At 38.5% G+C, this 24,800-nt stretch overlaps 1 protein-coding gene across 12 annotated transcripts in view; it reads left to right on the top strand.

The window, feature by feature from the left end:
* Window positions 1-24,800, top strand: part of DGKI (diacylglycerol kinase iota) — a 199,970-nt gene that overhangs the window by 112,945 nt on the left and 62,225 nt on the right. For 7 of the 12 annotated variants that reach the window (XR_015285660.1, XM_086884906.1, XM_086884904.1 and 4 more), the window contains 7 exons: window positions 3,445-3,500; window positions 4,365-4,427; window positions 4,641-4,714; window positions 6,064-6,175; window positions 9,073-9,272; window positions 12,684-12,746; window positions 20,172-20,272. Coding sequence is in view for 11 of the 12 variants with exons in the window: in XM_086884906.1 (XP_086741032.1) it covers window positions 3,445-3,500; window positions 4,365-4,427; window positions 4,641-4,714; window positions 6,064-6,175; window positions 9,073-9,272; window positions 12,684-12,746; window positions 20,172-20,272 (669 nt within the window). In the remaining variant the exon portion in view is untranslated. The remainder of the gene's footprint in view (window positions 1-3,444; window positions 3,501-4,364; window positions 4,428-4,640; window positions 4,715-6,063; window positions 6,176-9,072; window positions 9,273-12,683; window positions 12,747-20,171; window positions 20,273-24,800) is intronic. The other 5 variants (XM_086884902.1, XM_086884901.1, XM_086884905.1 and 2 more) reach the window with 1 other exon arrangement.

Raw genomic sequence — 24,800 nt, 5'->3', positions numbered from 1 at the left:
CCCAGACTGTCTCTCTGCAAGTTAAGAGGTTTAATGTCAGGAATTTGAGCAGTTGTGGCACCTTGTGCTTCTCCTTGCCTGTGGCAGTTATGACACCCTGTACAGACTGACCTGTGACAGGGCTGATATGGACAGCTTTGCACTGATATGAATGGTTCTATTTATATGGTTTAGGCAGGTGTGCTTGTAGAAACAAACCTTGTCCAAGTGTCTGCCTTTGGCTTTTGGGCATTCCAGCTTCTTGCACAGGTATTTTTTCTGAAGCACAGCCTTCCTTAAATTCACTGTCATACTATTAGGGTGTCGTTTCAAGATGAAAAGATAGCACTTTAATGCCAAGCTAAATAAAGAGCAGGATACATGATGGAATGAGCTAATGCATATTTTATGATGTTTAAGACTGCTTCAAGCTTTAGGAATAATAATGAGGGGCCACAAAAGGGCACAGGAATGAAATTATGACAGCTGTATGCATTTTTTTATGAGTGCATATCACTCTGCATTGCTAATGTGACTGTGAATATACTGTATAGATTAAATGCATGGCTACTTTCTCATTTAATGGAGGCATTACTTAATAATGAAGTTATGGAGCCCTATAAAGAATGAATGTTATTCCAGACATGCCAGTGTTTTAAAAATTTACATGGGTGAAAAAGCACTTGGCAGAGCAAGCTGTGTGTCTGAGTATGCACGGCCAGGAGAGTTTCTTGCAGCACATGTCTGCACTGCTGGTGTCATCCTTGTCGTCTCAAATGCTAAAATATATGAAATGAATTCTATGTATTTTACAGGAGGAAAGTTTATGGCCTTGGAGGTGTTGCTGATGTGTGGGTTGTATTCTTTTTCATGTGGAATTTTCCTGGGGAAGAAAAGGTTCCTGGGAGCACTTATTATAGCCTTTCAATACTTGAAGGGGATTTATAAGAAAAATAGGTCCTGTTTCAATAGGACAATGGATATTGGTTTTAAGCAAAATGAGTGTAAATTTGGACTAGATGTGAGGAAGAAGTCTTTAACAATGAGGGTGATAAAACATTGGCACAGGTTTCCCAGAGAGGTGGTAGATGCCCCATCCCTGGAAATGTTCAGAATTGGGTGGAATGAAGCTCTGAGCAATCTGATCTAGGTGAAGATGTCCCTGCCTATTGCAGGGGGTTGGACTAGGTGGACCTTAAAGGCTCCTTCCAGCCCGAAGTATCCCTGGCTCACTGAATTAAGCAAAGCAGAGCAGATTATGATCTTATTTAGCACTTACGACAATCCAGAGAAATTCTTAGCAGCAGTAGCAAAATGTAAAGTACTTTGGTAGCTATAGCATTTGTGCTCTTGAGGTAAGTGGCTGTATGCATTTGCTTATGTGGAACAATTTAATCACATATAGTATTAAAACAAATGAATAACATGCCTGCAAACCAAAATAAGATAAATTGATAAGGACTCTCAGCCTAGCAGGACACTTTATGCAGTAGAGATTGGTCAGCTGTTATATTTAGAATAAGCAGTGATTGCAGTGTCTCAGAGGATCCTACATATTAATGTGGCCTTTTCCATGGCAACCTCTACACTTTTCTTGTGACTAATCAGATTGAGACTTGAGGGCTGGATCCAAGGCTAATGCATTTAGCTCTGCTTCTTTAGGAAGTGTTTTGGGTAGTGGCTCTTTCCAGCTTCCTCCATTGGTATCCTTATGCTTTGGTAGAGCATGGAAGATGCAATTTACTTTATCCCTGCTGACGTGCTGTTTGGTCCCTCAGCTGTGCAGGACTGCTCGTTTGCACAAAACCCGCCACTGCACACAGAGAGTTGAATACATTCTATTTCTACTTCCTTGATGGTTTAGGAATGGTGAGGATGGAGTGAGCCTTGGATATGCACTCAATAATTTACTTCTACAATCAAAGTTACACTCTAATCAACTTAAGGCTCTATATTAAAATCACAGAGTCCTTCCTCCCTACCCGTGCTCATCTGTGTTGGCAGAAGTAGGACCAGTAGGTTGAGGGAGTATTTGTCATTAGATCCATGTAAGGTCCAGTGCTGTGGTGTCTGCTTTCTGAAACCATTGGGGATATTCACATGAGAGAATGTGCAGTGCAGGCACCAAGCCTTCAGAAGCCTTCTGCTGCTTAGCATGGGATGTTGAGACTCTTTGAAAAGAGCTGTGAGCTCAATATGTGAGATGAGATTGACTTATGAAATTAAATTAATTGTTTGAAGTAGAAGTGGCCCTGACTGAGCTTGAATCACCTGTGACATAGCAGCAGATATATTAACTGAGCCAACAAGCAGATAAGAAACCTCAAGCAGCTCATTCTTACAAAATGGAGCCTTATTTTGTGAGATGCAGTTCTCTTTCAAGAGAACTAGAAGTATTGTTTTAAGTGGTCATTTGAGAGGTAATTTGGATGTGTCCACACTAATGTGATGCTTTAGCCAGAAGGACTGCCTTGGTAGTTTGATGTTTTCACTAAAGCATCAATGAACCAGCATGAGTAGTTGGCACTGAGTACAGGGTCAGAAGGGCTGCTTCTGGAATCTCTAGGTGCCACAAAAGGAAAGCAGTTTCCAAGAAGGCTCAAGAATGAGCTGTATTCTGGGAAATGTGCCTTATATTGGGAGATAAAGGGAATTCCATTTAACTTATTGGAAAGAAGGTTCAGAGGCTATTTAATCACTGCCTATATGTATTTACTCAAGGAGAAGATATCTGATAGTTGAAGGCTCTTTAATCTGACAGAGAAGCATAACAAGATTTAGCAGCTGGCTGTTGAAGACTGAAAATTTCAAGATTGGAAATGGCCACATTTACATTAACCATGAGAATAATTAACCATTTGATGTACATTACTACTAGACTTAAAATTCTCCATTGCTTGGAGCCTAATCAAAATTAAATGACTTTCTAAATAGGTTTTAGAGTAACTAATTTTTTTTTTCCTGCAGAGATCTTTGGGTAGAAATGTCTATTCCTTAGTAACTCTTTAACACATCAGAATTTAGGGGCTGTTTAGTCTTACAATTTGTTAATGCTTTACTCCTGGTTCAAAGCATGGGTTATTGTTTCATAAATTTCTAATAATTCTTATAGATTTGTTCTCCATTGTTAGAAACAGAAGTTTTACAAATTCTATTGAGGGATCATAAGATGAATAATCTGAGAGGTGTTGAATTAACTGATTGAATTCTTGTTACCTCTTTGCTCCTGTTGCCCTCTATTTCCACTCTCTATGAGAAAAGGGAAGGTTTCAATATGAATGTTTGAAATCTGATAGCAGAGAAAGGCACAGATGGGGGACTCACACATGGAAAACATTTTAATGTTAATATTTTCGATGAGTGATACACTGAAAGCACTGTAGTGCTGGCAGGGAATGTGAAGGTATAATGAAGTCTACTTGTTTTATTAGAGTGTTCATATTTTTATTTTTCATCCTTTCACAGAAGCAAATCCAGAGAAATTCAACAGCCGATTTAGAAATAAAATGTTTTATGCAGGGGTAAGTACAGATTTGTCTTACAGAATGATGTTAACTTAGTTGCTTGAATGTCTTCTTAATTACCTTCCTCCTCACTTGCTCACATCAGGAGCTCATGCCAGTTCATTTTGCCTGTTACAACTTCAAGTGCACACGTGCTGTTTCTGGCAGTGCCACACACAGGTGTCTGTAGAAAAGAGCCTGTGGTACTGTTGTACAGAGCTGAGCAGATGAGAAAAGTACCACACCTTTGACACAGTCCTGGTCATATCTTGGTCCCTCTGCTTCTGGCTCATAAGCTTCTCAAGGCACTGCTCCGCTTCTCTCAGGGTTTAGGAACTGCATTGATACTGACTTTCCTAGAAGAATTCCCAAAGTTTTGGCCTGTATTTTGTAGCTGTGAGGAACAGTCTCGGATGTAGGATCATAAAACAGGCACAAATTTGATCTTTGGAGTAATTAATGATGGGTGAATATACACATATAAATACCCACTTGTGCATTCAAGAGGCAAATGAACAACACTTTATTCTGAAGCCATTAAGAGCAAACATCAGTTTGATAATAAATGACATATAATGTATTTCTGGATGATGACACTCACTGTACCCATGTGCCTTAAACATGGAAACAAATGTGTGAGCAAGACTTTGTGCTTAATGGTCCAGGATACCATTGCACTTGCGTGTCCAAGGACTTTTTTTCAGTTAAGCTCCAAAAAGAAGAAGTATCACAATTTAGAACAATAAAATCAAGTCACATTTTCTGGGAGAGTAAGTTTAGCCAAAGGATGTCATTTTGGTAATTAGCCCTGTGGAGGGATAAGAACTTGGGAGAAAAAAAGAGGGGAAGTGTTGCTAATTCCTGCACTTACTTCTGTTGCAGGCGGCCTTTACAGACTTTCTGCAAAGAAGCTCAAGAGATTTATCCAAGCATGTTAAAGTTGTGGTAGGTATAAGAAATTGTGTCATAGTATTGTGGGAAGGGGGTGGAAGTTTGGAGAGAGAGTGAGGTGAGAGTTTAATGGCTCTGTTACTTTTCAGTTTTGAGCATGACATTTCCAAGGAAAGTCTTGGGAAAGTTGCTACAAAGCAGCAACACTTCTCTTGTCTGTGGCTCCATTCAGCAATTTCTCTGTGCTCTGTCACTTTGGCTTTGTAGTGTGATGGTACAGACCTGACTCCAAAGATCCAGGAGCTGAAGTTCCAGTGTATAGTGTTTTTAAACATACCCAGGTAAGCTCAAGACAGGCTTTTGATGTTATACAAGAAAAATAACAATAGTTTTCAAAAGGCACCTACTAGTTGTCCTAGGCTGGGTGAATGTGCAGGAAGCATTTTGGTTCTGGGCTACCTTATTGAGAGCTGGCTGCTTATAATGCTGTTAATGATTTATGCAGAATGGCATCAGAGTTTAGGGTGCAGCAAAACTGTTCTTTAAAAAGTTGAATATCCTAAGACAGTAGAAATGCTTAACAAACGAACTTTGAAAAGCTGTACATCTAACCTGCAAACAAGTTAGTAAGAGACAGATACATGGTCTTTTGCTTAATTAGAATCAAAGTGTGAAAAAGAGGAAAGGGGCAGGAGGGGACAGAAATGGAGAGAGGGGAAGGATAAATATTTTACCAGTAAAGGAATGAGACTGCTGAAAGAAGTCATAGTTTTTAACATGTTACAAGGTGTCCTTAATAAAAATATAAAAACATATAATGAAAATATAACTGAATTATCAAAAGTCGTTAATCTCCGGCTCTCTAGGACAGTAGTCTCCAAACTTAATTTGATTGTACATTTCTATCAGTAAAAAGCTTTTAAGCACCACCCCAATATATTTATAAATCATATACATGTACCTTTATACTAGTATTACAAGCAATATAAAGCATACACAAATATGAATTAAGAACTAATGTCATAAAGATGAGACAAACACTTATTTTAATGTTTGCTTTCTTATTGAAGGTAAAAATAATTTTTTTCTTCATGCACTCTACTTGTCTTGTCAGTTGTGGATTTTTCTTGCATGCCCCACTTTGGAGACCATTGCTTTAGACAACCTCCTACTTTGCTCCACAGGCAGTCCCAAACACTTCATCTTTTGAGTCCTGCACTGAAAACTTCTACTTGCTGTTACCTCTCCAAAGTTCCCACCTCTATCACTTTGAGATCACTTTCACATCTATTCTTTGATGGTGGAAAAGAGAGATGCCACAGCTGTATCTGTTCCTGCTTCTTATGTCTTCCAGCCTCCGCAAGCTATGCAGCATTTTGCATTCCTTATGCTGTTAGAACCGCTGAGCTAGCAGGGAGAGAGGAAAGAGGGCCAAAACAGCTTTATGGCACAACAGCTCACCAGCAGGAATCAAAGCAAATAGGGAGGAAAGAGCACTGCTGCTCTATGACCTATTTCCTAGTGTTTCCCCATTTTCCTCTCAGAGAGGAACCTGATAAAGTTTATGGTGAATATATCTGAGAGTGTTGTATCAGCTTGGGAGAAAAAAGAGCAGGCCAAAAGGCTACTAGTCAGGACCCATCAGGGCAGGCTGCTTTCTCTGGCTCACTCTCCAAACCTCTCTCTGTAGGTACTGTGCTGGCACAATGCCTTGGGGGAACCCTGGTGATCACAGAGACTTTGAGCCCCAGCGTCATGACGATGGCTACATTGAAGTCATCGGGTTCACCATGGCCTCGCTGGTGAGTACATGGGGGTGCTGCCAGGCCGGGTGAACTCCATGGGCAGCACTGCAGAGTGCAAAATATTCCCTGTTACTGAAGAGCAAATGTGTTTCCCCATAGTCAGATACGGCCAAAGCATGCTCTGCTGTTAAATGGCAGGGTCCAATTGTTATTTTAAGAGAAATGCTATTTAATGTTATTTAATAATAAAAAGTATTACTTGGCTGATTTGCATATGCAATGCTACAAAGTCAAATGGCAAGATTATTACAGTATGATAAGAGCATGAATTCATGATTTTGCTGTGGGCATGCTCTATGATCAAATAAACACACGCTTTTCTTTTTAACTCTTGTATATTTCAATCTATGGCATTAAAGTCTATTTTTAGGTATAGCTGGTATATAAATGTGAAATATTATATAAAGTTTTATGCACATACAGTTTCCATACGCTCACCAAAAATCTTGAGGTACTTCAGAAATGGCTGTGGAAAATTTTATTAGTATTCTTTTCTGAATTATATCTCTTCTCTTTATTCTGCTAGGAAAAGGAAATTCAGCCAATGATTTTAATTTGTCAGTGCATTTTCTTTCAATGCTGTCCTTAAAGTGAACTAAAACTGAGCTACTATAAAAGCAATTTCTCTGTAAATACCTGTTTGTGTCCTGCTGTGACAGTGGTCAAACACTGTGACAGTGTCTTCAGGGGGTGGTTAAATGAAGCCAGAGCTGACAATTATCCCCATGCTACCTAAGGCACTGCAGCTTGGACTTAGTGTGGCCAGCAAAAGGCCCATAACTGGACTTCCTGGCAAGTTTTTATAGCTCACACATAGCTCCATACCCACAGGCCTTTGTCATTGCTGTCTCATGTAAGCTAGTTTAAAACATAGATGGATAAGCCTGTTTTAGCTGAACTGTCTTGTTGTGTGACCTGCCCTCAGTCTGTATCACTTTCAGTAAATGCCCACAATAATGGGTATTTGTCTCCTCAAAGAGAAACTCAAGCAAATCTAATCTTCAAATTAAGCAAAAGGCAGTCTTGGTCAGTCTCTCCTTTAAAAGTAAGTTTGTCTGTGTTAAGGATACTTTCCTGCCCTTTTTTCTTTTTCTTTGATTTCTTTTTTTTTTTTTTTTTTTTTTTTCTGATGGGTCCATTTTGCAGAATGACTGGGTTGGAAGAGACATTCAGATCATCAAGACAAACCTAGCCCTAACACCTCAGCTAAACCATGGCACTGAATGCCCCATCCAGTCTTTTTGTAAACACATCCAGAGATGGTGTCTCCATCACCTCCCCAGGCAGACCATTCCTAGACTTTATCACCCTTTCTGTAAAAAAAAATTTCCTAATATCCAAACTATATTTCCCTTGGTGCACCTTGAGACTGTGTCCTCTTGTTCTATCTGTTGCTGCCTGGAGAAAGAGACTGACCCCACCTGCCTACAGCCACCTCTCAAGAGGTTGTAGAGTGTGATAAGGTCACCTCTGAGTCTCCTTTTCTCCAGGCTAAACAACCCCAGCTCCCTCAGCCATTCCTCACAGGGTTTGTGTTCCCAGCCCCTCACCAGCCTCGTTGCCTCCTCTGGATGCGCTCAGGCGTCTCAACATCCTTCCTGAACTGAGGGACCAGAACTGGACACAGTACTAGCCTAGTAGATCTGGTGGAATAAATGTGAAGAGTTTAGGGCATGTTTTTGAAAATGCTGTCAAAATTCTCTTTAACATGTAGAAACTGACAGTTTCCAGTCAGAAGAGTTTTGGTTTTTTTTGTGTTTGCCACAAACACAGTTCTAGTCAATAGAAGTGTCTAGACAGATCTCAAAATCTGCCAACAATTTCACTTGGGGTTGAATTTAAGTAGGGCCTTTGAGCTGCAGTTTCTCCTTAAAGAAAGCCTAGTTGACAACTGCAGGTCTACAGGTGTACTTTGGTTGAGATGCTGAAGAACGATTGTAACCCTAGACTGTATTGATACAATCCAAACTTGCCTTGTATGTCTCTCAAATGTGCTTGTTGTACCTAAGTGGGTCTGCGAAACCAAGGGAAAAAACTTTATAAAAAGCATTAATACATTACTGATCATACTGTCAATTGATCCATAATTTTAAGTGCACAGGCCTTGACTTGTGTTTAGGCTATTGTCTGAAAGCATTGCAGTAATATGAGAAATTTTTTCTGCATCTGAGAGATGAGAGTTAATTGTCACATAATAGTAATATTCATTAAAAAAACTACATTTCTGCCCAAACATGTCTGTCTAGAAACTGAAGGATCTGCTCATTGTCTTCCTTGCTTAATTTCTTTGAAATGAATTCTTAGACATGCTTTTTAATTGTTTTAGCTAGGTTCTTCTGCTTGCTCTTTTCAGCCTGTCTAATGTTGAGGTTGACTTGATGTGTAAGCTTTCATAATAAAAAATTAAAATTTATCTAATTCACTTTAAGGACTATTCTGTTCAGGAAGGGGAAATAATTTTTCTGCCTTGCAGATGTATCTAATTAAGGATGTTGTTTTAAAGAGCAAATAATTATTAGCATTACTGTTATTGTAAAAACAAACCAACCAAAACAAATTGAAAACTTCAAGAATGAACACAATTATTAATTTGTGTATGCACGTGTGTATATATAGATGATGAATCCTATAATGCATGTGGCTAGATATCTGCTTGTTGCTCATTACTCCTCTTTAGGAAATTTTAAGTATTGCTTTGCAGTTTTGGGGTGAAAATGCTTTTATTGTGCTCTTTTAGGATAGCTTAGGTGTGGCTCACTGTGTAATGAATGCTGTCAGCAAAGTGGCATTTTGGGTTTGTTAATTGCCTCAGCTATCTCTGTTCTGAGGTATCTTTTCTTTTCCCTGCTTGGTGTGGTGTTTGTTTGTGGTTTTGGTTTGTTTGTTTTTTGCAGGCTGCTCTCCAGGTGGGTGGTCACGGAGAGAGGTTGCACCAGTGCCGGGAGGTGACGCTTTTGACGTACAAGTCTATCCCCATGCAAGTGGATGGCGAACCCTGTCGGTTGGCTCCCTCCCTCATCCGGATCTCCTTAAGGAACCAAGCCAACATGGTGCAGAAAAGCAAGAGGAGAACGTCTATGCCTTTGCTGAATGAGTGAGTTGCATATGTGCATGTCCTAACGGCGGGAGGCCCGTGTGGGGCAGCATATTCCGTCATGGATTTTGCATGTACTGGACTTGCAGTGCGTTTGAAAAATAAATTTTAAAAAAAAATCACATATTCTGAAGTCCCTTTTCACTCTTTTGTAAATACTTATCTGACTTTCTTTTACTCTTTATCTTCTGAGTTACTCCTGTCTTGCTTTTAGACTGGTGTTGTATTTTTCTGTTATGTATTTCTTTATTTAGAGAGATTTCTGCAGGCTTGGCAGTGTGCCCCTGGCTTCTGATGGTTCTGCATATGTATGCCATTTGCCCTTGAAGTTTTTTTGATTCAGTTTCTCAGCTTTATTGATCTGCTTTTTAAGCTGCACTGAAGACCCCGTAAGAAATTGCCACAATCAAGAGCTAATCAGGACATATTTCAGTCTCTGTTGTGAGCACATGCTGCCTGGCAGAGTTTATGGAGAAAGATTTGAATGTCCTGAAAGAACTGTTTGTACTTTGTAGGAAATACTTCTCCAGTATAGAAACTCAAACGAGAAATGACTATTGTAAATATGACTAGAGAGAAGCTAAGAAGATTAGAAACTAGTAGATAGTGAAGCGAAATACACATTCCTTTTCATGATTAAGCTTTCTTTACAAGCTGTAATATATAATGTAATATAATACTGTAGATATATTTTAATGAAAAGAAACCTAAATAGTCAAATTTTGACCTATGGAAATGACCATCCAATAGAATAATTTAGATTATTTTTTAGAGGGTATTTTTGTAATCCTTGTATAGGTCTTTATTGCTGCTAAAATGAGTGATACAAGGGACTTGGCTGGTTTTCATCAAGGATTCTAAATGTGAAGCAAAACAGTCTGTCCCTTATCCATAGATACTGAACTAATGGCCTAAACATATTAAGGATCCACATTTAATTCAAACCGAGGCTTTGATATTTCAGTGGAAATGGGTGGGGAATTTTTCTGTTGCAATTGTAATGGTGAGGCAGGTTCTGTAAAGAGATGTAATACCTTTCAATAGACTAACTCATATAATGGGAAAAAAAGGACAAGATGTTAGGCACACCTTTTCTCTCCAGCTGTCTTAAAAGTTGTGTGCCTTACAGCTGTATATCTAGAGAAAAATACTCCTTTACTTTAAACTTGGACTCCAGCCCTTAAGAGTTTTTTGTCATCCCCTGTCAATCTATTAATGTAATCAAAGCCACCCTGGTTACTTCCAACATGTTCCTGTTTAATTTAGCTCTCTGTTCTCTTACTGTGACTAATGCCTTAAGTTGCAGTAGAAGCCTGTTTCTCTAATGTGCAATTTCTATTTGCCTGGAAAATACATAAGGTGTACTCATCTTTCTTGAGCAGAGAATAGAAGATTCTTACCTATAGACAGCAAATCCCAATTTCACAACTCCTCATTCCTCAATCATTAGTGAAAGCTAGACTAAAACAAAGAGCAATACTGGGACATCTTTTTCTACTCTGAAGGAGGCTAATGCAAATTTTAAAAAAGAATTCATGGTATTTCAAACCAATAATTAGCATGGTTAGGTATGGATTTTTAGATCTGAATTTAAACTGTGGTAGGGAAATACAGATAGTATATGCCAATTGTCAAGGGGATATTCTTCATGGTTTAGCTTGATTTAAATGTGCCATGGTACACTAAATTGCTGTCAGAGTCCTTTGATTTGGCTGAGGTATTTTTCTGCAGATCTGTGTCTTGGGAAAATGCAAATGATCTGTCAGGAACTGTAGTCGCAGCTTCACATATCAGAAACTGTGTGTATATATTTACATCTATTTCTATATATATATCTGTGTATGTACTTCACTCTGAGGTGTTGAAAAGGAAGGAGAGAGGTCTTGAATCTTCTAATGTGATAAAAAGTAAATGACTTGTTAAAGGTTAAAATCTAGGAAGCATATTAGTGTTGTAAGGAGTTTGTTCAATATGATGCTAATTGGTAGTATTGCACAAGTGAAGAAATTTGTAATTAAATATGCTTATTTATTTTTCTTAACCTGATCTCTAGGATATAACTCCTTGCTCTGTTGGAATCTCCCAGAAAGCCTTGTATTAGATTGAACATGATAGATTAAGAGGTTTTTTTATGACTATCATCTGAATGTTAGATGTGTGAGATAAGTCAGTAGGGTTGGAGCTGTCCTTAATTACTAGACGGCCCTTCTTGAGCTCCTTACTAGGAAAGCAATTTGAAAATTATCTTGGTCACAGAAATGCAGAGTTGTTATATTGCCAGCTTTGATATTGTTGCCAGATAAGAAGTGGGGTTGAGTAGAAAAAGACTTAATTGAAGAAGCTTTACACTGTTTCTGTATTTTTTTTTTTTTGTCCCAATCCTCTGTGGGTGTTTTTTTTTGTTCTCTTTTGAACACTTGTTGGCTAAGTTCTCATTCCTGTTCTCCACTATTGATCACCATAGCATGTGAAAGAGACAACACATAGCTTGGTTTTCTGTGACCAAGCCAAGAATGTGGCTGTGAGCTATACCAAACATTATGGGGAATAAGAAGACAAACTGTGGTTGAGCTTTTCCAGGAATAATTTTCTGATTAGAAACTCCTGCATAGTATACTCCCCAGTAAGTTTCAGTTAATGAACACTTTCTGAATTGCAAAATGTATTTTGCTCTCACTGACTTTTAGTTTGGATTGAGGAAGAGCATCCTGTGTAATGGAAGAGAAAGAAGAGGGAAGAGCTTTTAGATAAAACGTATTTGATACGTTCAAGAAATAGAAAGGGATAATTTGAATAAAAACACTTAATATAAAGCAGGCGAATTAATATTGTAAGTCACTACGTATAAAATACAAGTTTTCCTAAGGTATGAGAAAGAGGAATGGAAACAGCAACTTGTCATTGTGGATACAAAATCTTCAGTAAGAGTATTTTTTTCTTAAACAGTAATTAGAGATGGTCAGCCCTTGGAGACAATTCCATCCATCTGGATCTCAGCTTCAATGTTTGTTTGCATTTCTGGACCTGCTTCCAAGTCTGTTGCTTTGAAATTTTTCAGTGCCTGTGGAAGAAATTTGGGGGTCCCTTGTCTTCCTTGTACACTTATGTGCCAGCTTGTCACTGGTCCTCACTTGTGTCGTTAGAAAGCTCCTGTGTGGCACATAGCAGTGATTTTCTCCATTTGCATGTCTTCAGTTGCTCTTGGCTTCCTGGTGTGAACTCAGAGCTCTGCATGTCCCTTCATTCAACTTTTATGTGACACATTCCTTTTGTTTCTGTTTAAATGTTGTGTGTCTTTCTCTTTCTTTCTTCTCTTCCGCTTCTTCTCTCTCTCTCTCTCACCTTTTTTCCTTGTCTGTCCTCACCATGTGCTGTTTTTCTCCCGGCCACTCATTTCCTGCTGCCCTATAGTATCCATAAAGTGCAGTCTGCTGACCTGAGGAGAGTCTCGGCTCCCCCTGATTCCTTCACTGTGTGAGTATCTGGCTTTTTTCTATTCTATAAATTCCACAGCCTATTGTTATTACCCTGTGTCATTCAGCCGAGAGATGGGGCAGCAAAATCCAGTGACAAATGGGAAGATCAGATGACAGCATGACTGATGGGCACAGGATCTTGCCAGGAAGGGCACACTTCCCCAGTAGCCAAGTAAGGTGAGCAGGTGTGGTGATGGTGACCAGGTTCAGCCATGAGCCAGCTCCCCAAACATCCATAGCAACAGGCACATCTGAAGTTTAATGCCAGGCTCCATTCCTCGAAAGTATTGAGATGAGATCTTTTCAATACAACAAAGGAGGTTTCCTTTGAACATGAGTAAAAAATGCATTTTATCATAAAGTTGACAGAGCACTGGCACAGATTGCCAAAAGGCAAGGCTGTGGAATCTTCATCTTTAGTCATGATCAGACCCTGTGTGGACATGGTCCTGGGCAGCCTGCTTGAGCAGGGGTTTGCAGCAGATGACCTCTAGAGGTCTCTTCCAGCTTCAACCATTCTGTCATTCTCTGAGATTTCAGAAGGCTGCAAGTACTTCATTGTTATTTTGCAAACAAGGAAAGACTTCCAGTTTGGTGTGCCTTTTCTGTGGGTCCAGTTTGCTGCATTCTGCAGAGAAGCATAATGAAACCAGTTTGTCTCACCAAGACAGCATCTAAATCAACCTCTAGAAAAAAGTTGAGGTAACCTTTATTTCTTAAACAGAACATTGAGCTATGTGTCTAGGAGAATGAATACTATTTCCAAGCTCAGGGATACCCCTTGGAAAATGACCTACAAGTTTTGATGTAGTTCATTTTAATGTCCCATTTTATATCAGCTGTCAGAATAAAGCAGGGAGAGAAAGATTTGCAAGTCCCAAACTAATTTGAAAGTCAAAGATGTTCTGTATCTTAAAATCTGTAAAAATAGATTAAACATGCTGCTGCACTGGGGCTGCCAATTAATCTGTCTGGAAAATTAAAATAAGAACCCATGAGGTAACAGGGAAATTTGATTTGGATTATGATGGCTTTGAGATTCAAATATTCCTTTGTTTTTTTTGTTGAACAACATAGAAGCAGAATGAGTTCCAGTTACTACTGAACAGCAGGGCAGATCCTACTGAGACCTGGTGATGTATATAGCCTGTCTTAGATAAATGTCAGGATTTCTGTTTCAGGAGATGCATGGGAATTTGGGGCAGCCAATTTATTAGGCTCATATGGTGTATTTTTGCAGAGACAGTAGAACTGTAGTGTGATGTGTTGCAAATGCTCATATAAGGTGTGTAAGTAAATACTAGTGCTGTATTTTTGAGGGTCTTTTAGAAGGAAGGTAAAAACTTGCATTTTCCTGCTGGATGTTCAGAGCTGGGAAGATGCACATTGTCTTGTTTGGTTGATGCAAAGGAATGCTGAAAAAATTACCATTGAAAAATAAAATATTAATTGTGTAGCTCTTACAGTCCTTCTGCAAGTGGAATAAACACTAGGCTGTAATTATTTTTTAAATTACAAAATCTGCATAAATAAAAATGGTAGTAATAAAATCTGCATAAATGAAAATACAAATATCACAAATATCAATTAGTATTGTAAATACTACTCATTTATGGAGTTTATGTGGTAATGATTGCAGCAGAGTATGCCTATAAAACCTGTGTGAATAACTAAAGGGTAATAGAAAATAATGGTTTTGCTTTTAGAGATCCAAATTCCAAACCAAATCAACTTTCTTAGGCTGAATATGGTTACTGTCTATAAGAGGAGAGTTTAATAAGGAACAGTAGGAGGCAAGGTGCAAGGGAGAAAGTGGTAGAAAGTGAGCTATTCTTCAAATGCATCTTCTCTTTTTTTTCTGAAACATGATTTATAGGGCATTGAGTCTCATAGTTTCTTCATCAGTTTTTCCTGTTTAACATGTGGGTTTCTGAACATGGGTTTCATCTCATGTTCTCTGGCAGCCAACCATATCTTGGGCTGCATCCAAAGCAGTGTGGCCAGCAGGTCAGTGGAGGTGATTCTGCCCCTCTGTTCTGCTCTTGTGAGACCTCACTTGCAGTGCTGCACCCAGCTTCAGAGTCCCCACCACAGGAAGAATGCTGACCTGTTGGAGTGAGCTCAGTGGAAGGACCCCAAGGTGATTAGAAGGATTGAACACCTCTCCTACGAGGAAAGGCTGAAAGAGTTGGGATTGCTCAGCCTGGAGAAGAGAAAGCTTTGGGATAACTTAATTGTGGCCTTCCAGTACCTGAAGGGAGCCTACAAGTAATATGGAGAGGGGGACCATTTACAAGCCCAAGTAATGACAAGTGGAATCATTTCAACCTGAAAAAATGTAGGTTTGGATTATATATTATGAAGATATTCCTTATGATGAGGTACTGGAACAGGTTGCCCAGAGAGGTTGTGGTGCCCCATCCCTGGAGGTGTTCAAGGCCAAGTTGGATGGGGCTTTGAACAACCTGGTATTGTGAAAGTTATCTCTGCCCATGGCAGGGGACTTGGAACTAAGTGATCTTTGAGGTCTCTCCCAACCCAAAAAATTCTATAATTCTGTTTAAAGGGATTATTACTTATGGAGAACCCACTGTACTTAGAAGGGTAAAGTGTGGGAGATCCACAGTTAGCATTCAGGAGAAGAAAAACAAGTACCAGGATTCTACTGGGAGCTTCAGTATGTGTCTGTACTTTAAATATCTGTGTGGGTCTAGCCTCTACAAAGCAAAGTGTATTTGCTGAAGCAATTGTGAGATAATAAAGTGCCAAAGAATTTAGTCGGGTTCACTTGGCGTATCTGGGATAACACTTATGTCCTGGGTTTGGCTGTGACACGGCTAATTTTTTCCCTAGTAGCTGTACAGAACTGTTTTTTTTTTTTTTTTATTTATGGCAAGAATAATGTTTTGGCTGTTGCTAAGTAGTGTTTATCCCAAGTAAAGGACTTTTCAGTGTCTCACACTGCTGCTGAGGAGCTGCACTCAAAGCTGGGAGGGAGCGAGGCCAGGTAAGCTGGCACAAACACACCAGAGAAGGTCATGCCCGGGATGTAAACTGGAGGAGTTACCTGGGAGGGGTCTGACTGCTGTTTGAGTATGTGCTGCATGGTGAGAAGTTGTATCATGCACCACATTTTTCTCTCATGTTGGAAACTGTTTCTACCCCCCACTTATAGCTACAATTATTATTATTATTACTACTGTATTTATTACTATTATACTATTTTGTTCTATCATGAAATTTTCATCCCATCTCTGAGGTGTATCTTTTCTTTTCAATGCTTCTCCTAACCAAGGGGACTGTATTTTGGCCCAGCATTTTATGACATAGCTGCTCATCTAGCTCAGATTCCCAAATGAAAGAAAAAAAAAAAATGTCGTAGAGTTTATAATTTCAAGGGTATTTTTTTCTTTTCGGTAAAGAGCTTAGCTAGAGCTTTACCTTAAAATAGTGAACTTTTGTGAAACACTGAAATTCGTCCATAGAAGAGACTGAATGAATCTGCTCTGTTGTGGCAGTTCTTATGTTTTAAGTAGATAGATGCTGTCAGAAACTTATTTTTAATGTATCATTTCCAAGATCTGTCAGTATGATCTCGAAAGTAAGGTGAATTCATTTTTCTCTTTTGGCTAAGCTTTCCTCTTTCCAATTGTTCTAAACACTGTAAGACTTAATTAATTTTTCATGTTTATTTCTTCTCTAGGAGACAGGTAATTCATTAATCATTCATTGTCACTGCAAACACCCCCTAAAGGACTGATTTTTTTTTTTACTCAAGTATTTTGTATGGGGGGGAAGTAGATTTCCTTTTCTTTTTACTGAATCATGTTAAAATCTGTGTGTAGGATGAAGTGGGCTGTATTCTAGAAGATCTATCTGAAATTTGTCACGGGATTATGTAGACTTGTTGGACTGTTTTTTCTTATTATTCCTTTCTCTGCAGAGACATGAAGCATAAGAAATGGTTCACTGGGTTCATAAATAATTGATATAGGGACTGGGGTATTTATAATTTACAGGTCTGTCTTCCCAGCTGAATCAAGCTGGTGGCGTGGTAGAAGTGTGACCCGTTGCTCTGCAGGAGTGCCAGGCTTGGGCAGGACCCAAGCCTGCTCTGCCTGTGTTCTTCCCTGGGTGACTGGAGGCAGGAGCACCTTTCCTAGGAAAACCAGCTGTGCTCCAAGTGAGCTGTCTGGCATCCTCTCACTTGTTGCTGGATGATTAATAGGGGTGAGAGGAGGAAGTCGTGAGTTCATCAAAAGCCGAGTGTGTTTTCTAGGTGAAGGATCTTGGAGAAGATTCATATTTAAATTTGTGTTTAGATGAAATAATTATAAATAATAAACAAGAACAAAAATAATGTTTTAGTTGACCCCAATCTTTATTTACATCCTCATGAGGCAAATAACATTTAGGACTTAATTCTGTGGATTGATGTGTTTGTGGAAGGCATTCTTAATTAGATTCCTTAGGAGGTAATGGACTTCATTCATCTGGACATTCAATTCTTTTTGTTGACTATGTAATACACCATTAAAAAAAATAATTGGCAAGAGGTAAGTAATTTAGATATTTTAGGTTGAATTAAAGTACAGCAGTCTCCCCAAATTTATTTATAAATTGCTGCTTTATGTGGAAAGCTTTTCTTCCTCTCCTCGTGGTTGAGCAAATTGTTTTACACAGTATTCAGAGACATCTATTTCTATTAATACTGCACTAATGTTTGTGTTCAGTGACATTCATCACCCTGTTATTTGCTTTACATGGACATGCTTATGTATTTAATCTTTCTGGTTCCTGGGTATACTGAGTATGTCTGAACAAAGACAAATTGATCTATTTGTATAATAATATGGATTATGATGCAGTGTGTATGAGGACTGCAGTACTGTTGATAGTGGAAATATTTTGCTCAGCTGTGTTAAATGGAGTTCTGTGAATGAATGAGTTAATTAGTTTGATGGATGGGGACAATATACCCTGGTGTCAATTGCTAGTCTGATAGCACAAGAAGTGAATATTCAAATAGTGAGTTTTAGAATCAAATTTATTTTGAATAGGTAATAAAATTTAGTGACAAAATGTGTCAGCCAGTGATTATTCTAAGAGAACAAAGGGTGTTTGCAAAGAACTGATGAACAAAACCATGCAGCTTCAGTTATTGAATAAATGTCTCTTTTGTGTATATGTCAATATGCACACATTTTTAGGAACGTGTATATATGTTTATACATATATTATACATATATTATTATGAATATTCTGCTTGTGACTGGACCTCACTAAGTGTATAAATCTCTACCCTGTAGAAAGGAACTCCTGGCATTGTTATTTCTGATAATAGTTTATTTCCTGTGGAAAGCTACTGTTTCCAAGGTTACACTTTTTTCACTAAGATAACTAAACTTTTTAAATGGACAAGAGGCCAAGTTCTGTTTCTCCCCAGTTGTGTGTTTTAGCACACAACCTGTTTATGTAGTGGTTTTAGCCTGTCTTTATAAAAATGGTGTGAGAGGAGGGTGGAAGAGAATATCAAATTCTGGTACTTGGCCTCCTACACTAGACCTGCTCCTATTTCTCCTCAGAAAATATGTCACATTTTAGATGGTGTGCTTGTTGCTCCTGCAGAAGCAAAGTCAGAGATATACAATGTGCCTATAATCAAAAATTATAGTTTTTTGCAAAAGCATGAGAAGTGTCCTCTTCAACATTTTCTAATTAAAAGAGAAGTTTGGAGAGTGTGTGTGTGGTTCCTGGAAGAAAAAAATATATTCTAGATTTGCACTTCATTTTAGATATTCTTCTTCCTTCAGCTCCAAGCAAAGAAAAAAGATCTTGTTCACTTCTTTTCAGGTGAAAGGATTAATTTGACTCAGAAGGTGATACTACGCATGCAATAGGTTGCCATCAGCTTCAAGCTAAGAAATAACATTTGTTTTTCTTCCTTACATGGCATTAGGTAGTGAGTCAGCATATCTACAGAAGTCAGTGTTGTCTTTCTCTCCCTTGGTGTCCAAACACCATCCTGTTCTCACAGGTAGGTTGGAAGAGAGACAATTAGCCAAGGTGTGGCAGATGTTGGTGTGAGGTGATCCTGTTTCCCTGTCTTTCCTCTCCTGCTTTCATGAAATATCCATATTATTCATTGTGATAAGGAGTTTGAAATGAGACCCATTGTGACAGGACATGTCTACCACTGATTAATTGATGACATTAGTGAAGAAAATCCACATTTGAACCAATGTTTAGAGATGAGGTAATGCAGGTAACATTTGTGAGATGTGCCTTGTCTTTCATGAGCAGTGCAAATGCTGTAAGTCAAATAGTTTGAAACTGAGACAAAGAAGCAAACCTATTACGTAGATAAATAATATAGTATATTTATGATAGCATGCAGCATTATGATTTTCAAAAGGCAGTATGTATTAGTCAATATTACTGTAGACAGAGTCCTGTTACTAACAAGATTAAAACAGAAAATATAGACAGTCTTTTGGTAAAAGCACAGAATGAGTAATCTACTTCTAACTGACCTGGGGCTAAGTTCCTATTGGACAGACATTTGCTATGTGTGTTATAATACACAGATTGTCTATCTTTCTTTAAAAGTGGAAGATGCAAGTGTAGCTAAATTAATTTGCATAGCATCCAGCTAAACTTAACAAATCAAATAATAGGTTACATTAAGGTAAAAACTAGTGTGACGTGAAAAAGAAAACTTTTCTGGACAAATTTCTATCAATACAGGACCACTTAAATTTCTAGATACTGATCTACTGAGTCTTTCAAAAGTATCAATAGTTGAGGTATCTAAATCAGACTGAAATCTGTAAAAGTGAGCTTGCCATACTGCTACTTGCTTTTAAAAGTCCTTCTGGGTTCTGAGTATTAGACTCACCACTTTAGAAATCCAGTTCTTAGCCACATTTTTGTTGACTGTTTCTCAGGCCTGAGATGCTGGATCAAGATCCTTCAGTAATGTGGTGTGGATGCTCTCATGGGCAGAGGTTGTCCTGAGATACTTCCAAAGAAGCATCTTTCCGTGTCTTGAAATTCAAGTTGGCAGATCTATCTACTGGCTGTGGTAGGGCTCTAAGAATGTACACAAAGTTGAACTGGAGGAGGGCAGGGTAGCTACATCGGGGTGTAAGAACTCAGAAAAAAATCTTTACAGTTTCAGGTCACGCAATCAACAAATTGGATTCTTGATCTTGCTTATTATTTAAGGTGTAATGTCTATGCTGTTGTGCAGTAGAAAGTCATAATTTTAAATGCAGAAATAAGCCTGTGAGGATTTGTCCCACTTTTGAAGAGGCTGGTTCGTTTTCTTCTTTCAGAGAAGATTGAAATCCCTTCAATATCCTGTTTTCCTTTGCTCTTCCAGGGAATGCTTTGTCTAAGAAGCTTTCTTCTTTTCTTACAGTCCTCATTCCATCCCAGATCGCCTGCGGATCAGAGTGAACAGGATTAATTTACAAGAATACGAGGGGCTACATTATGACAAGGAAAAACTCCGGGAAGCTTGTAAGTTGGAAGAAGCCAGATAGTAACTGCTTTTGGTAGAACAATCCATACAAATCTTACATTGACCAAAACAACCCCTTACCCCAAAAATAACAAAAGAATCCCAAACACAGAGTCAAGCATACATATTTGGATGAGTAATGTAGAGAGTATGCTCATCTATATGTGCATATGTACAAAAGTGCTCTCTCTATATAACTAGCCTCTATAAAGATCATGTATAGAGATTGCACCTGCTTTCTTATTTAACTATGTTTCTGCCCTATGATTATATTTACTGTAAAATAAGTGTTTTTCACACAGGGTATTTTTATTTATGTCTTTCTGTTGGTTCTGCTGGGTGTCTAGCATATGGAACTGTACCAGATTTTATGATTAGCACCAGATTTCAAACTGAGTGGGAGACCATGATATATTTGATATTGAGAATGTGCACTGACCTGGAACACGGTTCTTGCACAGGTACATTTATCTTGGGGGCCAAATCTGGGTTCCCCACACCCTTATTCTTTACCAGCCTTCAGTTTTCTGTTTCAGAGAATAATCACTGTTTTGTTTCCTCATGTAATGGTTTAATTGCCGTGTTTAGGGGTAAGTCAAAAGCAGACAGTGGTTGCTTTGGCAACATTGATGATGACAATCTGCACTTAAAAATGGAATTCCTTTCTTTGGTGACACAGAGAGTCATTAATCAATGAGGGACAGGGCTTCTTGTGATAACAATTTAATAGCCTTGTTATGCATCTGGCTCATTATTCATATTAAATTACAAACATGACTGTTGCACAACAGAGCTTCAGTCCCCTCTGCAATACAGAGTGCTCTGGTAATTACAGGATGACAATCCTTTCAATTGGTTTGCTTATCTTATTGTTGGAAGATAGTGAAACTGTTTCCATTTCACTCTTCCAGACCCACCCCTCCTCAATCTACTGTCTCTCCTTACAACAAAAGAATTGAAATGGCTTAAATTTAACATAGGTCTTGACAGCCTTAAGTGAAGTTAGTGGACTGTGGTCATATTTAAAGCAATCAAAGCCTTCTTCATTGGGCTGAGAAGAATTTTAACAGGACCAGGGCTGTTCCCCATTGGAGGAGAACTTGCTTCAAGTTTAAATTGAGTTTGACATTGAGTAGATTTCAGGCCACATTGAACACAGCTCCCCAACACTGTCAAAAACAACTTGATTCATCTGAGGGTTTCCCATCTGAGAACTATCCTCATCCATCTTACTATGCATGTAAATTTTCTTTGTCTGTAGTCAGCATGTATTTTGTACTTAGGAACCATTACATGTTCTGACACAAAATATACAACTTCTTACACTATTGTTACTGCAGTGGTAACCATGTATTTATGTCATTTGTCACCTGCCAAAATTCATAATATTAACATCATAAGAAAATGCCAGCAGCTGATCTAACATCTTCATTTTGGATTTCATATGGATTTGATCACTTACTAGGAATGTGCTTAAGAGTTTATCATTCAAAAAACAGATATTTATTCATCAAGAGTTAAAATGATTGCTTTTGGACAGTGGTGGGTCATTTATAATAAAACCCTTTTGTCTTTTTGAGGTTAATGCATGTCCACCTTGATAATATAGCATAGTTGGACTGGACTGTTCTCCCTAGATATTTTTCATTGAGTTGTTTTTCCTACCAGCTGTCCTTTAATTGTCCCAGAAATGCTTGTGCATTACTGTTGTTACTTACTGTAAGAACACAAGAAATACAAGAAAAATACAATAAAAATATCCCTACTATCCTAAAAGAAACCAGGAAAGACACTTCACCTTAGCCTTTGCAGTAAGTGTGTCCCGTGAGATGCATGTAACTTGCACTATACACTGGTGGTCATAAACCTACTTCTCTGGTTATATAACTTCAAATGCCTCTTTTACTGGGGAGCTGTTACTGAAGAGGTGCTGGTGTCCTTCTGCAGGACTGTAGCTTTTGTGTGTATGGGTGTCTCATTAGATGCTTGCAGGAGATCATGTTTATGTACTTTTTCAGACTTTGGCAGAATACCTACAACTGAATATAGAACACTACACTTAATATCCATCCACAAGGATTAAAAACATTTCAACCTCCCTAAATAACTTGAGAACAAAGCAGAATCTCACAGCAATCTGGACAGGAAAAGGAAGCCCATTAATAAGGAGTTATCCCTGAAGTTAAAATAGTGAAGAACCTATTATGGTTTTTGCCTGTTACATGTCTCCATAATACGGTTTTGAAAGCTCTGACCTCAGTGTAATAATCTGGATCATTTTAACTCACAGTAAATACATTAATCCCCTTGTTTGCTTGAAATACTCATTTGAATCTATCAACCCTATTTTGCCTAAGATTGCACTTCCCAACATAGAGGAGCTCATGATACAAACTGTTCCATGAAGATTAATCTTCACTCTGCTGGAGGTAGACACCTCATTTTGAAAGCCTCCAGAACAATTAAAACATGTCATTTTGTCCTTTGAAGGGCATGACTGTCCTTAGCTCATACTCCTTCTGTTGTTTTCTACTTTTCTTGTCAATGCAGCTGGCATTTTACCAAGATGCTGTTTCTGAATTGTCCTTTTCTTCCTTCCCCTTGCTCCTTCTTTTCTTCTGTCAGCATCTCAGCATTGTGTGGGGGATGATTAATGATGGTACAGAGGATGCTTATTGATCCTTCAATGAAGAGGATGAATGCTTTCATGCAGCATTTTAAGAAAGGGATATATGTTGGCATTTTAGTTATGTTGTAATGTTCTTCACTGCAAATGTAGTTGTCTCTTCTAAAACCTCCTTATTCATGTCCTAAGCACTTGTCACTTTAGTCACAAACATCACCATCCCTGGCCAGTATGAAAGTTGTACATTGCAATGACCATAACTAAGATTATCTTACTCAAGAAATAAGCTGGACTGATGTTTCTAAGTGGACAGAATTTAACTCTGCCTCTGTTGCCCACTTACCTTGTGTGCCCTCTCTGGCTTCCTGTTATAGCAGGAAAGTGTGATCCAAAGCAGCACTGTGGGTGAACAATTGAGTTATTTTTAAGACAGAAAAATCTTTCTGTGTGACAGCCTATTTTCTCCTTTCCAATATAACTAAGAATTTCCTGACAATGGTGGCATATGCAGAAACTAATTATTTTTTTTTAAAGAATGAAGGCAACAAACCAACCAAACAAGCTAGCTAGCGACCTAGTGATCTTCAGTGCTTCTTAGCTCTTCCTAGCAACATTTCAGATTTGCGCAATAAAAGTGTATCAGTGAAATACCCACCATAAGCAGTAAGAGTTGGAGGATTTTTAATAGGGTATGTCAGCCCATACTGCTCTTAACTTGTTGTATGTACCCTAGCCATGGAGAGTAAACTGAGCTTCCTCAGTACCACTAAGATTAAGGAGGAATAATACCCGATTGTAGTGATGACAGTATCAGAAATAACTCTCAGCCCTGTATCAGCTCTGGGTTTCCCACACTTTCTTTTACACAGAGGCAGCTGCTCCTTACGTCCTCTAGAGTAAAATAGCACATCAGGCTCAAAATAAATTTTAAGAGAAAATTTAGTTCCATATGTATAATGATTGGACATTAGGTCTGTAACCTAACAATCCTTTTCTGTGCAGTCTCCTTTCTCTGTGTGTGTGTGTGATGCTGTAACAATCATGGAATCTTAACTTTGAATTCTTGTCTCTTTGATTATCTGTAGCTAAATGTCTATAATGTGTGTGCCTCTAATATCTGTGGATTATCTTAGGGTTTTGGGGTTGTCCTAGGAGTTCTTATCAGACAATGGGGGTACAGAGAGTGACAAGCTAGTGAATCATTGTGATGTGTACATGTACAGTGGTACTGTAGCTTCCTCATACCAGAAATGCATTTAGAATCCTTGCTCTGTCAAAGGCATTCTGACTCTTTAAAACTTAGGGATATCACAGGTGAACCTAATTTGGAGATTAGCTCATGTAATTTTGAGCAACTAGCTAAGTAAGAAAGAGTCAGGACTTAGGACTTTGTATTTATATCCTGAATATGTAATATTAAAGTCAGCAGGGAACAGAAGACTTCCTGATGAGACATGAAGGAAGTGTGCTTATATTGGGAAGCAACTCTGAGCTGAATGGATTTAGACAAGGCAGGTTGTGCAGCTACAAACTTTCTCTTTCATCCTATAAAGGATGTACCAATGGGCATTTATTCGTCAGGAGTTCTCTTTGGGCACATGGTAGAAGTTCCATAAAAGACAACATTATCTTCACTCTGCTAGAAGTCAATACCTTGCTCTAACAACCTTGTTTTGTCAATATGTGTTGTGTACACATTAGCTAATTTTGGCATTACTACATCTCAGTGATTTCATAAGACCTGAAACTGAGAGGGGTTGAATGAATTGTTTAAAGCCTCCCAGCAAATTGAAAGCAAGAGGATTAAAAAGTCAGTAGTGTGTTAAATATTGGAAATAGTTATTGCCTGAGGTTGGGTGAAGGAGTAAACCCAAGCCATTGAAATTTCATCTCGTGGAGTT

This window comes from Cyanistes caeruleus, chromosome 4, assembly GCF_971803275.1.
Source record: "Cyanistes caeruleus chromosome 4, bCyaCae1.hap1.1, whole genome shotgun sequence".
NCBI classification, from domain to species: Eukaryota; Metazoa; Chordata; class Aves; order Passeriformes; family Paridae; genus Cyanistes; species Cyanistes caeruleus.
Note: the sequence above shows the minus strand (reverse complement) of the source record. Positions and strands in the feature narration are given on the sequence as shown.